The 15230-nt window shown below is 38.4% G+C and overlaps 1 protein-coding gene across 3 annotated transcripts in view; it reads left to right on the forward strand.

Annotated features, from left to right (window-relative positions):
* Positions 1–15230, forward strand: part of CORIN (corin, serine peptidase) — a 115567-nt gene that overhangs the window by 17063 nt on the left and 83274 nt on the right. For all 3 annotated transcript variants that reach the window (XM_058837993.1, XM_058837994.1, XM_058837995.1), the window contains exon 3: positions 6238–6690. In XM_058837993.1, the coding sequence (XP_058693976.1) occupies positions 6238–6690 (453 nt within the window). The remainder of the gene's footprint in view (positions 1–6237; positions 6691–15230) is intronic.

Below are 15230 nucleotides of genomic sequence, written 5' to 3' on the forward strand. Positions count from 1 at the left end.
TCCATATATGTCACACATTCATATGCAAACCTGAGTCTTATTTTCAGGTGAGATTTAATTTATAAATAGCTACAAACCTTTCTGAACAGCATACAAAATATTACTAACTAAGGAAAATTATGTTCGTTTCTTCTACATACAAAATATGTATCAGTGCAGAACTCCAAATATGTTTTGTGGAAACTGGTTCAAGGTATACTAGATTTCATAATGGCTTAGTCTGTTAAGTAATTTTGTGTGTATGTTTTTCATAATTAAAAAGTGCTAATTTATTACCATAAATTTTTTAAAAAGTCTTCTCTTTGTTACTTTTAGAGAAGCTGACATATCATTAAGTTGGTTCACGTACAAAATGAAAAACACAGTAATACTAGGTGAAAGCATTATTTTTTCAGGAAAAAACAAGTTTAAAAAATTTGCTTTCACTGCTAAGTGTTTTTGGGGTTTTACTTTTTTTTCTTTTTAGTGAGAATATTTTCTAATTAAGCTTCCTTAGGTACTTCAGAAGAACATCTGAAATAAGTGGGGTAATGTATCCAGATGTACAGATATAAATCTATTTTCCTATTTTAAACACTCCAATTTCAATACACATCAAACAGTTAGCAAGTATAGGAAGAAACAAAACATGCCTCAAAAGCACAAAGGCAAAACCAGGACAATTTAGATCTGTTTTCTCAATTCAGTCTGTAAAGGATATGTAACATGACATTGTAGACCTGTTCTTTTCATTTAGTTTAAGTTAAGGAAGTAAAAAAAAACCCCAAAGCTAGTAAATGTTATGATTGACAGGTAAGTCTTGGGTTGAACTAAGAACAGTGCGAAATGGATTAAGATCAAGTACTTCTTGCAATTAGGAAATATGAAGCCATTAAATTTGCTTTCCTTATGTTTAGCATTCCATTTGTATCTTTCATATCTTCTGCCCTAGTTTTTCATTCTTTGGTGAGAAAGCAGATAAAAAAGCAGGTGTATTTACATCAGCTCTACTCAATCTCTTCCTCAGGCATGTATCAACCTGTCATTAAAATGTATGAAATCTGCTGGGAAATGGGGCCTGTTCTGATCACACTTCCATAGCAAAAATCGTGACTGTCTCCTCTTAAGTCAACATAATTACTGTAGGGTAAGAATAAGGCTTGGTGTTTTAACCCAAGACTAAAACTGGCAAAGGTCCCTTCAGAAGCAGCTTTTGTATTAACATTTTATATGTTACTATCCTTCTTAGCAGCTTTAATTTCCTATGTGTTGACAGCCTATAAGCCAATATATTTTATGACCAGAACTAGATGAACGAATGCTGTGGACATTTAAAGTGTGTGTAATAGAATACAGTCTGTTATAGGAACTAAGAACACACTACATCCAAAATAGTACTTCATATTCATTTCAGGTAGATAATAACTGAATTCTAATATTGGTATGAAGCCTTTCAGTGTGGGAAATAAGTAGATAGTACTGACTGGCAAATTTAAATTATGGGAGAGAGGGGGTGGGGGAGGGAGGAACGGAGGAAGGGAGGGAGGAAGGAAGGGAGGGAGGGAGGGAGGGAGGAAGGGAGGAAGGGAGGAAGGGAGGAAGGGAGGAAGGAAGGAAGGAAGGAAGGAAGGAAGGAAGGAAGGAAGGAAGGAAGGAAGGAAGGAAGGAAGGAAGGAAGGAAGGAAGGAAGGAAGGAAGGAAGGAAGGAAGGAAGGAAGGAAGGAAGGAAGGAAGGAAGGAAGGAAGGAAGGAAGGAAGGAAGGAAGGAAGGAAGGAAGGAAGGAAGGAAGGAAGGAAGGAAGGAAGGAAGGAAGGAAGGAAGGAAGGAAGGAAGGCTCTGCAGGTTAACTGATGTGCAATTTTTTGGTATACTATGGATCCTTCAAAGTATCAGTAACATGCCCATTTCTCCAGAGTGCAGTCATGGGTACAGACCTGCAGGAGAAATCTCAGTTCATATGTTCTGGCCAGTTGTAGTAGTGAACCAGTGCTTTATTTCCTTTGCAACTGCCTCATCCATTACCATACCTTGTTAGACTGCTTTGCTCTGTTTCATTAGCTTTTAAACAGACTGGGTCTTTTTGAGCTTTCCTGCTCTGAACACTTAGAAATCTTTGACAGTTTGCACTGCCAGAATCTCAATTTACTCACTTGAACAGTGTGACTATTTCTTAGATCTCTTAGCTGTCCATTTTCAAGTAAACTGTCCATTTTTTAAAACCTGTCCATATTTAAGCAAAACATTAATTCCCCAAAGTGAACAGCAACTGGAAATGATTATTAAAACTGCTGGAGAGCGTTGCTTTGAAATGAATGAGTCTGATCCTTGTACCTCTATTTTGTACCAAGCACAGTGAAGGCCAGCATACTGTATGTTTCTCTTCTGGACATGCCCAGCTGTAGCTGGAGACACAAATTGAAAATGGTTACATCTATTTCTCAAGTACTTAATCATCTGGCTTATGATTTACCATCTACAGCTCTGTATGAACTCAAGTCTGAAGCTATAGGGTACCAGTAGACATGAGTAAAATGCATGTTCTGTATGTGCTGCACGTCTGTTAGCAAACATCAATAGAGAGTAATGAATTTCTCTTCACTGAAGAGATTAGGAGAAAACTGATTGTTTTAAAGCATCACTCTGTTTTCTTAGGTATATTGAAATATAAATATAGATGCTATAAAAACATATCCAGTAAGCTTAATTTAGGATTTATTAAAAACGAGATTCACTTAATAAATTATAAAAAGTTTAATATAAACAAAAAGACAATTAGGAGACAAAGGAAATAAAGCAAAGGGTGAAAACGGCTGGGTGCCCTGGCGGGTTGCCAGGTACACACCTGGTATCTTGGGAACATCCTTTTTATCCCATCCTGCTGTGAGGGTTTAATGCATATTCAAAGCATGTCCCCTCCCTGGTTCCGCCTTCTTAGAACATGCTCTTGTACAGTTTTGTTTTCTGCTGGTCAGCATTTTTTTTTGCTGGTCATCATTATTCTAGCTGGTCAGCATTAATTGGAGTTTGGTTTCCTTTCTTCTGCAAATGGTCAGTGTTGATAACAGTCCTCATCTTTCCTTTGAGGGCAGCTGGGCTTCATATCTTCCCCCCTGCCCACATCCTGGTGCCGGCTTTTTGATAACAGTTTGCTCTCCATTTCCTGCTGCTGATAATAGCCTATTTTCCACTGTCTTTCTGTTGGAAACAGCTTGGTCCTCGCATTGTCTTGCCTGTTGGAGTTTCCTTGCTTGTACTTAGGAGATTCCTTTAAGCTTAAAACTTGTTAGCAAGAAAAAAAAGTACATACATAGCTAAAGAGTATTTAACGTATAATATTCATCTTAATACTTGCTAAAGCAAATATCACAATATAGATTTATAACAGATTTAAGATATACAATAATGTTTTTAAGGGAAGAGTGGGGGGAAGGATGAAAATGAAAACAAGTGGAAGCCCAGCACAGAGAGTGAGTGGTTTCTGCAGCCTGGAATAAAGCGACTAAATTCTCTACGGTGCATTGGTAAAAGAGGATAAGAGGGAAATGTGGGAGAAGAAAGAGGTGACTCAAGAAGGAGACTCAGAGGCCTATGCCTGCCTCCCTCAAGGGCATATGTACCTGAGCCAGGCTGATGTTATTTTGGAGGGAAAAAATGTTAAAAAGAATTTTAATGCTTCTCATTGTCAGTGGAGATGATACAATTAGGAAATCCTTTTGTGTCAAAAAGGTTCATTGTGTGGTCCCCCTATTAAGAGGAGTTGTTATCACTAGAAAACTGTAAAAGTAGAACAAAAAATGCTGTTAGAAAGTTGGGTTGAAGAAGCAAACAAGCATTTGGGGATCTCAGTATATGACCTCATGGCAGTGATAGACATAGTTATTATTTGTTGTTCCAGAAAAATAATGAAATAAGTCTGAGTGACAAGAGGATAGAATCCAGTGGGTAGCCTTAATGCTTTGCCTCACAGTATTTATTTGACCACTGTATTAAACCAAAGGGGATTTTCAAACATCTTTCAAGAGTTTACCCATCTTGTAATGTATTGCCTCCTATTCTGCTGATGATATATAAATAGCTACTCACTTTAACTTTAATTTTAAATCAGTATTAATAGCTCTTTGGGACCAACGTTTTACAGCCTTTTTCTATTTTTATGCTGAGTGGAAGAGAAAAGATGAGTCTAGGGAGGAGGAGAGAGAATATGAAAAAATACCTTAAGCTATTCTTGAATTATGGAAAAATACTATGCACTTTTCCAAATGAGTCAAAAAAAAGCTTATTTTCACTTTTTGAAAAGCACAAAAAAAAAAACTGGTTAAGTTTGAAACTTGAAACAAAGTAGGCTTCTGAATTCTAGAGATTCAGTGCTTTGTTTGAACACATGTATCTGGAATTCAAAAAAAAACACATTTAAGTGAGCACAACTTCTGAGCACAACCATTCAGTCTTCCTTAGGCTTTAGCAAATCATATTAATACTAGTTCCTATTTGTGAAAATGCACTTACTGTTTGGTCTGACCAAAGGACTCAAACAAAAAAAAATACTGCTTAAATAATTGGTAGGTGGGAGATTTTTAGTTGTTTCTGTAAAATAGATACAGTAAATTCCTCCAAACCCCAATGATTTATGAACATCTGCTGGTGGAAAACCAGAAACCTTAACATTTAGATATACATAAAGTTCCCCTGGGTTTGTCCAGTAGAAGTTAGACATAAAGATTTACTCACCATTATTGACACTGGAGCCAAAACAATCCAGCCTGGATAAATGAGGATATGGTAATCTCAAATGATAACTGTTTCATTGAAACTCATTATATTTCAGAAATTTAGCCAGTTTTTCTTGCTGTTTGCATTTGCTATAGTTAAAGGTTACCCAGTAAAAATGAAAATGCTGACATTGTCCCTTCCCAGCTATTCCAGTTCTCTTTTCTCCCTTACCTATAAAGCTTTCCAATACAAAGTTCAATTGGATTCTTCTGGAATTTTTAGTTACTTGTGATTAATAAACATTTCCCCCTGCCCAGTCCTTGAATTTCAGACCAGTTAACTGATTTATTCTGGCAGCAGACTGCATGGAGGAGTGAGAAGAGCAATTCAGTGATGGGAATGGGTTCAGGGTACCTTCTTGGGCTCTGTGTGGTGCCTGCAGAGGGGTGTGTTTGTGTAGGGACAGAGCCTGGGGTAGTGGGGGTGAGCAAGGCCTAACTGAGAGGTGATGGTGCAACCAGCTGTTTTGGTAAATGCAATAGATGTCATAGAATCATAGAAAGATCATCTAATTCCAACCCCCCCACCATCTGTACCAAGCAGCTAATGAAGGACCAAATGAATGTGAAAAAAATTATTGAAATTATTGCCAAGGTACTTAAAAACATTTGGGAGACTTTATGTTTTCAGGATTTCTTTTAATTTTTTTTACAATCAAGTCTAGATGAACTGTGTTTATATATGTTTATATATATATGATTGTTAAGCTCTTTTACAGGACCTGCCAGTGGCAAAAATTGCTTTTGCTATTTACCAAAAATTTCTTATATTGTAATATAAGAATGGTGCTTCTCTTCTAGCATTAAATATGACTCTAATACATTTGGTTAAAGAATTTATAATAAATGATCAAAAAATAAAGCCAGCAAGTGACTAAAATTTTAGACAATAACTGTTTCTTTAAAATCCGGTATCAGAGAAGAATTACACAGAACTCATATGTAGCAGTGGTAGTTTAATTACATAATCTTATATAGGGAAAACCGTACCGCTTTCCATTTTACAAATTAGTGAATATGGAATATATTAAAAATGTATTGGTTCCCTTAAAGCTTCAGAATTTGATTTCTGAAGATAGTGGTACTATGAAAACAAGAGATGATGCAGTTTAAAAGGAGAAAAAATTAGCATTGTCCATCTTGTTAACACATTGATAGAATGATTGCATGTTGCAGCTCCTTGAAATTGCACTCTGTAATTTTAAATATGTAAGTATTTGGTGACATACTATAAATACAATTAAAATATTTTAAGCTTATGGAAGCATTTTTTGCTCTACTTCTCCTACAGCAACTATGTTTTATGTACCACTGTTTTTGCTAGATAGAATTCTTAAATTTAGTTGTCTTTAATTTTAATTCTGAAATTAAAATATTTTTTAAATTTGTGTCATTATATCTATTATTGACTTTCCAAAACAAATTGGTAACACTTATTCTTCCAGGGAATGGTAATTTTGGTGGTGTTTTTTTTTCCCTTTATTGCAGGAGTGTTAGAAAAAACATGCTTTTATTCAAACGGAAGTGAGGGCCTCCCAGTTAATGGTGACTTTGAAACGTCTCGTGATCTTTTGCCAAATATGGCTGAAAACAGTTCCAAGACTGATCCCACAGTGGATCTCAGCACACAGCCCTCTTCTCGGACCACCACGCCTTTATCCCACATTGACCAAATGAACAAGAACTCGAATATATTTAGAGAATCTTTCCAGGAGAATTCCTTTGGTCCCCCAACTCAGGCCACAGTGCTCAGTCATCAGCCTGCCTCTGACGCTGCTTTGGCAGAGGGCTCCGAAGACAACACCCGGCTGTTTGCCACTGCAGAGGAGGTGACGTTGTGGTCTACAGATGCTTCTTTTAACAACACAGAGAGGATGACCACTCTGCCAGTATTAAGTCCTACCCGTCCATCTGTGTCACAAAAAATGGATCAGAAAAAAAGTGAGTTTATATTTTATTTGATTCCGTAGTTCTGCCCCAAAAACTACAGATCATACTATTGGCATGTTCCCCAATGTGTTTTCTGTGAGGACTAAGGAATGTGTCCCTTTTGATAATTTATTTTCTGGTGTACATTCCATGCTGCAATCAACTGGTTTCTTATCAGAACATTTGTTCAGCCTGTTAAGGAAAATGCAGTAAATTCTCTCAGTATGAAAACTTACAATACATTCTTCAGTTGGTGACAATCAGACTTACCAAGGCTGGAAAATATTAAATCTTTATATTAGATCTTATTAAATCTTTAGATTTAGATCTTTATTTTCTGTGATTCTTAAAAACTATGTATGTGGCAAGTACATTCCTGATCTTTGGATATAATTGCAGCTTTACTATCTTAATGGATAAATTCTTTTCTAATTTGAAGCAGTTTTTCTATGTAGCAATAAAGTTGGCATTTTTGAGAGAGAGTAACAACAATTAACTAGGATCAGGACATTTTTTTGTTTGAGTATGAAAGTAGGTGCATTTTATTAATGTCATAGTAATTGCTATTGATTCATCATGTGAGTGGTGGTGAAGGATTCCCTGATACAGTTTTGCTGACGTAGGTTACCATGTTGAAATGAATACATTTCTCTGGAACTGGTTATCATTCCTTTCTTCTTAATCCCACCAAAGCAGAAAGCAGAACTTTTGAGTAAGGTCACAGGAAATATTTTATGTAAATCACTGATTTATCAGTATTTTCTTCTCTCCCCTAGATTACAGTGGCTTCATAGGCCATTTGAATGGTGCAGGCTTTTTGCAGGTTCTATTTGCTAAAAGATTTTTTTTAATGTAGCCTTCTCTCTTTTTCTCCCCCTGCACCCCAAACTCAGATTAAATGTATATAAATGCACACTTGAATCTTATTAGTGGTTCATTTATTTACTTCTTTTGGCAACTTGGAAAATTATCACTGTGCCAAGGAACAACAAGAAAGCGTGGTGTGCTACACTACAAATATTTACACCACCATATTTGAGATACCTGAAATTTCAGAAAATATAGATGAAACAGTGTAAAGCTCTTTTGCCTTTTTGTGTCATGTTGAAATATATATATATTATATTTTTATTATATATTATTTATTATATATATGAAATATTGATATTATTTATATTTATTATATATATTTTATTTATATATATTACATATGCATATAACATGCATATGTAATAGGCAGATGTGTGTGTATGGCACATGCTATTTTTCCTTACTACAGTGTTAATGAAGGGACAGCACTAGAGTGGCTCAGGACAGCCTTAGGTCTGGATTTCTAATCTTTCAGATATTTGGGGTTTGGTATTATTCCGAGAGGCACTTTTAGGATTTTCTAAGTATGTGTTCTATTCTGGTAAGTGCAGTTCATTCCAATAGCAGTATGGCTGCATGTATACTCGGTAGGCGTGACCACTTGGCATTCTATAGTGGCATAATATTTTCTGTGTAAAGGGAAAAGGACAAAAGGTTTTCAAAGACAAATTTGAAATACCACAGATTTCTTAAAAAAACCCCACAACAAAAATAAAAAGATCCCATCCCAAAATGAGATATTTTGCCCAAAACCAAAACAAAACCATCTGGAGATAGTATGTTACTAATCAATAACCTTGCAGTCTTCGATTCCACTTTCAAATGTGTTTTGCTTATCTGTATTCATGGGGACATTATCTTAATTCTGTATGTAGATTAAAAAAAAAAAAAAAAAATTAAGTATCCAGAAGAATTTGATCTCATAATAACTGTGTGTTCCCATGACTCTCCAAGGCATGGAGGACTAGAAAACAGGGGATTTCTAGCACTGCTACTCACTTCATTTCTTGTCCTGACCTTTGCAATTTAACTCCTTGTCACTGTTGGACACAAAATGGTTCACAGGGACGCAGCTCAAGATGTGGTGAAAGAAAGAATTGTTTATTTGTTCTTTCAGTATTTATAGGTTTTCGACCATGACCAGGGATTGGATAGTGAAGTTAACACCTCCCCAACTGCACTGGCCATGAGTGATGTCCATCAAAAAGCATATCTTTAATGGAATGTATAAACACCTATGTTTATAGTTACTTTCCTGGGAAAGTGACTCGAAGTTGTAAAAAAAATATCGAAGGCCTGATTCTCAGGGTGACAACTCCTTATACTCATCTTTAGTCTCTTTGATCTCTTTTTTCCCACTAAGCTTGCTGCATGGAGAGAACCCTAAGGTAACACATGTAAGAACATGATCTGGTGTTCACAGGAAGTTGTTATGTATTCTGATATGGAGGACAATGAGATATAACTAGGAGATGAGATACAAATGAGTTTTGGAACAGTGAAACTGGAATACTCTGTTGGAATAATTTTTTTTTGTTTTGGGACAAGCGAAACTTAAAGACCACATCAGATTGGTGGTGGTAGATCAAATTATTTTTTTCTTGCTTAGTGTCTGAATCCAGCTGTGAACATTAGCACATGCCTGAAGAGGAATAAAACAGGGCTGGCATGCTGAGACACTTGAATGCTATGTGGTAGCAGATTCCAGTGATCTGCATTGAGTCCTGATAAGCATTCATTCATCCTCCCATGAATTGACATAACTTTTGAACCCATGTAAAATGGAGCTTTGAGTTTTTAAAGCATATCTTATAAGGATATTAACCTCTAAATAAGTGTGAGGCTGATTTCCCATCATCATCAATGCACACTAGCAGATTATCTGTCAGTACGAGTTTCATCTGGTGCAAATGTTGGTAGGTGAGTACATTTCTGTTCATCTAGTAAGCATGCATAACTTGGACTTCATGCTGATTTTATGCAGTACAATAAAAGATAAATGATATGACATATAGAGACTGCCAGTTCAAAGCCAATGAGACAAAATTCTGTGAACGCATTTGGACTGGCATTCATGTAACTGTTAAGTTTTTGGTCTGATGCTAGTATCCCTAGTGCTGGTTTTACTGGTGGACCACAGCTTCAATAAAAGACCTTAATAAGAGAAATGATAAATATTGTGACCATATGGTATTTAGTCAGGACTTTAAACTAACACAAGTAAGATGTTGCTGGGTTACTAACTGGAGGGGAATGAAATTTAGAACATATGACATCAATTATTTAAGAAGTCCATGAAGCAGAAGGAAGTTCTTTGGCAGAAATTCTAGCAAAGAATAGATTCTAATGAAATAGGAAATAGTCATTCTAACAGGAATTAATGATACAATAAAGAAGAGATTAAGTGTTTTATTTCCATTTTACAAGGGGAAGCAATGCCTCACAAATATATTAGAAAGTTCTTTGAAGGAGACAGTGAAAATGCTGGTTAATATAACATACTCGGCTTTTCAAAATGCTGTTAAGAAGAGTCTTCACTAAGAAGTCTTACAGACGCTCTTCTCACAGACTATGCGTTTGTTAAAAGACAGAAGGGAAAATAAGAATGAATGGCTAGGCTCCAGAGTGAAGGCTGCTGATGGAGTCTTAAAGACAGACAGTGTTTTCTGATCAGGGAAATCAGAAAATAGTCAAATAATAACATTTCTGCTAATACAGATTTAGCTGGCTAAAATGAATAGCTGGGAGCCACATAAAGGTTTCATAGTGGAGACAGTGACTGATAAAAATGTTAAAATGACTGTGCCAATAGATGCGAAAAAATGCTGGAGAGTGGGAAACAATGCTAACTCTATCCAATACAATGCTGGACTTTCAGCTAATGTTGCCACCAAAATAAGGACCTGATGGTTTGCTGTAATCAGCATTCTGTCTCCATGAGAGCCCTCATCATGAAGTCTACAATGAACAAAATGGAAAATCTTGCTACATCAGTGTATAACTTCAGAAAGATAACTAGAATTGAAAAATAGCAGGCGACCAGACCAATAAAGACATGGAAATACTTAGATGTGGGGAGGCACTAAATAGAAGGAAGACCCTGTTTTCCTTCTGGAAAATTCATTCTGATTCTGGCTTATGAATAAGTTGTTGTGGTGGATATTCAGACCGTTTTGAGTGTCTAGGTGAAATAGAACAGTTACTCAGTGTTTTGCATTATATGAGGAGTTGCCTTTTTTTTTTTTTTTTTTTTTTTTGCCTGTCAGGCAGAAAGCTAAAAAAAAAAAAGGAGACCTCGTGGAACTTATTGCCACAGAATGATGGAAAAACCAGAAAGTAGGAAATGCTTGGAGAACTTTGTGAGGGGTTGATCTGTTGGGGCTCTTAGAAACAATAGTCCACTGGCAACTTCCGACTTGTGAAGGTTCAAGATTTTATGTTGCCAGAAGTTGTTGTTATAGTCCTAGGTGGCTGTTCCTTACATTTGCTGAATATTATTAGAATTTTTCTTGAATATATAATGCTGGTCCCTACCAAAGATCAGCTTCTGAGTTAAATATATCCTGTGTTAACTCTGTTGCAAAGCAACTGAAGGACTATGTTCTTCTGTTGAGGAATTTGAGTTTGTGTGATTTCATATCTAAATGTTTTCTGGAGGCATGGGCCATGGTCCTAAGTCATGAGGATGGCTCACTGTAAAGTTTTCTGATGGCAAAAACATCAGGATGGGAGTCTTAGGTGAATCAATAGGTTCAGTAGTGTTTATTCATAGAATTTAGAAGTATATGCAGTTCTGTTCATCTGTCAATCAATGCTTAACAGAAAAAAGACCACATATTAAATAGTAACTATTGTAAAAAACAAAGCATAGTTTCCCAAGGAAATATTAATACAATTTAATTGATTTTATTGGTACTTTTTTCTCTGTGAAATAAAACTAGACTGCTGTTAGGCAGCAAAGTGGGAGATTTGATGCAAACAAAGCAGACTCCCTATTTTGTAATGGATTATTTAGAGGGACAGGAGGAAGGAGAGAGAGCGAGGGCTGACATTCTTACTAGAAAAACATTCTGTAGGTGACTGAAATATACACTGGGACAGGGAGTATTAGTATCTCATTTTGTTTCTTCCACTCACTGGTGAATTTGCACGTGTATATTTAACATCCGGTTTGGTTTTTTATTTTTTTGTGCCAACTATCCCATAGATCTGCCCTAGCAGACAGTCTTAGTAACGCCTTGCCATTTCGCAAAAACGGTTTCAGCGGCGGTGCTATGCCGGTGGCCAAATCTTAATGTGAAAAGTAGCATGGCCAAGCTTGATTTCCAGCTATGCCCGTCCGTGCCCAGCATCCCCAGGGCCGCGCCGGCTGTGAGGGGCTGCGCGGGCCGGACAGGTCCCTCAGCGTGGAGCCGGACAGGTCTCTCGGGCCGGACAGGTCCCTCAGCGCGGGCCGGACAGGTCCCTCAGCGCGGGCCGGACAGGTCCCTCGGGCCGGACAGGTCCCTCAGCGCTGGCCGGACAGGTCCCTCAGCGCGAAGCTGGACAGGTCCCTCGGGCCGGACAGGTCCCTCAGCGCGGGCCGGACAGGTCCCTCGGGCCGGACAGGTCCCTCAGCGCGGGCCGGACAGGTCCCTTGGGCCGGACAGGTCCCTCAGCGTGGGGCCGGACAGGTCCCTCAGCGTGGGGCCGGACAGGTCCCTCAGCGCTGGCCGGACAGGTCCCTCAGCGCAGGCTGGACAGGTCCCTCGGGCCGGACGGGTCCCTCAGCGCTGGCCGGACGGGTCCCTCAGCGCAGGCCGGACAGGTCCCTCGGGCCGGACAGGTCCCTCGGGCCGGACAGGTCCCTCAGCGTGGGGCCGGACAGGTCCCTCAGCGCGGCCCTAGACGCGCTCCTGCCCCCGCGCTGCCGCCAGAGGGCGCCGCGAACGCGGCACCTGCGCTCTGCGGGGCCAGAGCGGGGTCGGTGAGGGGCTTGGAGCGCGGCAGGAGCGGAGCCGGAGAGGAGCGGGAGTGGGGCCGCGGACGCTCCCAGGGAGCGAAACACGGTCACTTGCGTAAGTGTGGAAGAGGGTGAATACTCCCCGAGCCCTAAACGGTTGCTTTAAAGAATGAAGTAGAAAAGTGTTTTGGTAAAAGCGAATCACTGTCAGAGTTTCAAAGAGCACAGGGTTTATGTTTGCTTGCTTGCTTCTTTTACTCTCCCTAAACGCAGAGGAGCCTTGGGTCTTTTCACCTTAATAGCGCGTCTTTGAAACTAAGTGGCTTAGTTTCTTTGCAATCCTCCACTCAGCCTAGATGTTACCCTAATTCTGTTATCACTTATCTCTATTCAATTTGTACATGAAATAAATCTCTTTGTTGCTACACAGCATTTCTTACTGTGTATTTGGGGTTCTACCACTACTAGAATTCTACTACACAGAATTTTGTGTTCTGCCAGTACTACTACAGAGAGGGTCAGAGACACCTTTCTGTTTGGTAGGAAAGAGCAGTATGAAAACTACTGTGGGGATAGCTGAATGCAATATGTCACAAGTGGTGCAGAAACAAGAAATTCCATGTCTCTCTATCTCTGCCTCTCTATCTGCTGCTCATATTAAAGACATTTTTTTCTGCTGAAGTTAGGGTATCCAGTAACTGCATCCCAAGTCAGTCCATAAGCTTGAGTCTCCCTAATCCCCAGTATTTCCAGCAGTGATCTAATAAACCATTTTGTCTTTTATCTCAATCTGTGTTTAATTACTCATACAAGTTGGAGTAGACTCAGTTGTGTAAGGAGTAATAGCGGCACTGGACCCATGGGAGATTTTTTATTCTTGCCATGAAAAATAAAAAAGAATTCAAGATGTTGTTAAAATATTATTTTCTCTTGAAAATGGTTTTGGTTTTTCAGATTGGCATAGAAGAACATAAGCAATGTCCTAAATATCAGGCCAGGAATTTAGCCACTCAAATGTATCTTTGCCATGCAAACATGAATTGACTAATGTCATAACTATTAATTTTGTTGGTGCTTGAGTCCATGCTTGAGAGTGTTTTCTCTTCCAGCAGTAGAGTCTGTTTCATTATCTCACTTATACTTACATTTTCTCTCAAAATTAAAGATAATGAAAAAAGCTGCCTTGAAATTTTGGCAATACAGTTCTCATTTAAAATTGCATTTTTTTACTAGTCAATATAATCACTGTAGCCATTCTGCTTTTCTTCTGCCAACATTTTGCCAAATTTGCTATCAAATTCAGAAGATTTAGGCTGCAGTATTTCTGGATGACACAAATGATATTTTAGAGACAATGACTATGCTATAACAAAACAAGCACATATATACCTGAAAATTTTATATACCTGAAAAATATAGTTGTGGGAATTTCCCACGGGGAAAACAATAAATTTGTTAGACTGATCAGCCTTAGTTAACTGAGGCTTTGAAGATCAACACCCAGATCTTAAACTCCCCTTGCGAATTTCCCCATGGTAAACTGCAGGTTGCAAATTATATTTTTAGTGTACTTGCAGTATTTTGGTTTTCAAGTGGGGTGCTGTATTCTGCTCTTAGGTTCTAGACAAATTTTGCAGGGGGGAGTTTGCTGTGTTAATTTTATCTGAAACTGAGGTGGGTATGGTTATCATTGTGAGATGTACTTGGAAAATAGGAACCTAATTTCTTATTAAGTAGATCTCAAGAGTGGCTATCCTAGAAAGGTAATTAACCAGAGAGAACTGGACAGCTCAGGCACAGCCTATTTCTATGCTAACCTATTCATAACCTAAAGTATTTTAAGTCTTTTACAAAGTACTGTGTTTTTTTAGTTTTGTTTTGAACATAACAGTATTGGTACATAACTGTTGTCAATCAAGCTAGCATTTGTTTTCACTTATGGAAAACACATTTGTTAGAAAAACCCACCAAAAAGTCCAACCAAAAACATCTGGATGCCTGCCTGGTTCCAGTGGAGGCTACCTTCTTTTAAAAAAGGCCTGTCAAGAGGGGTAAAGTCATGCACATGTTTCAGAAGAATAGCAAAATTCTGTCCAATTTAATGTACCATGGAGAGTAGCCTCTAATGATAGATCTAATGGTAAAATTAATCTCAATATGTGTCTTTTGTTTAGTGGTAGCTCTTAGAAATGTGTCTCAAATTTCACTAAAGAATTCTGTAATTAGGAAATGACTAATCAAAATACCAGATCTGGAGCTCAGGCCTGCTTGCAGGGGCGTATATGTTCAGCCACAGCTTTGGCTCTTGAGCTTACCTGCTCTCAGCTGTGCTTGCCCAAGGGATAAAAGAAGTGTGTGCTTCAGCCAAGAAGAGCAGCATCTGGAAGTAACTTGCTGAGAGAAGTGGGGCTCCAAAAAATGAGGTGACCTGATGAAGTGTCCAGCCTTTTGCAATATTCTTTGTCCAAGATGTAATTTCTCTTTCTTTTCTTTGCCTCCTTTGGGCTTAATTCTCTGTGTCTACAACTTTTCTCTAGTCTCTCAGCCTCCTTTGGGCTGAATTCTTCTGGGATCCTCCCTCGTGGGGAGTTCCACTTATCTCAGTCTTTATGATCCGAAGAAAACTCTCGAGCTTGTTAGAATCTTGTTTCTCGTGTTTACTGAAGGATCCTTACAAAACTTAACAGGTCTCTCCAGGCTGGTTACAAGGTTAATCTTTGCAATCTGGTACATTTCTTTC

Source organism: Poecile atricapillus, chromosome 4, assembly GCF_030490865.1.
Source record: "Poecile atricapillus isolate bPoeAtr1 chromosome 4, bPoeAtr1.hap1, whole genome shotgun sequence".
In the NCBI taxonomy this organism is placed as follows: domain Eukaryota; kingdom Metazoa; phylum Chordata; class Aves; order Passeriformes; family Paridae; genus Poecile; species Poecile atricapillus.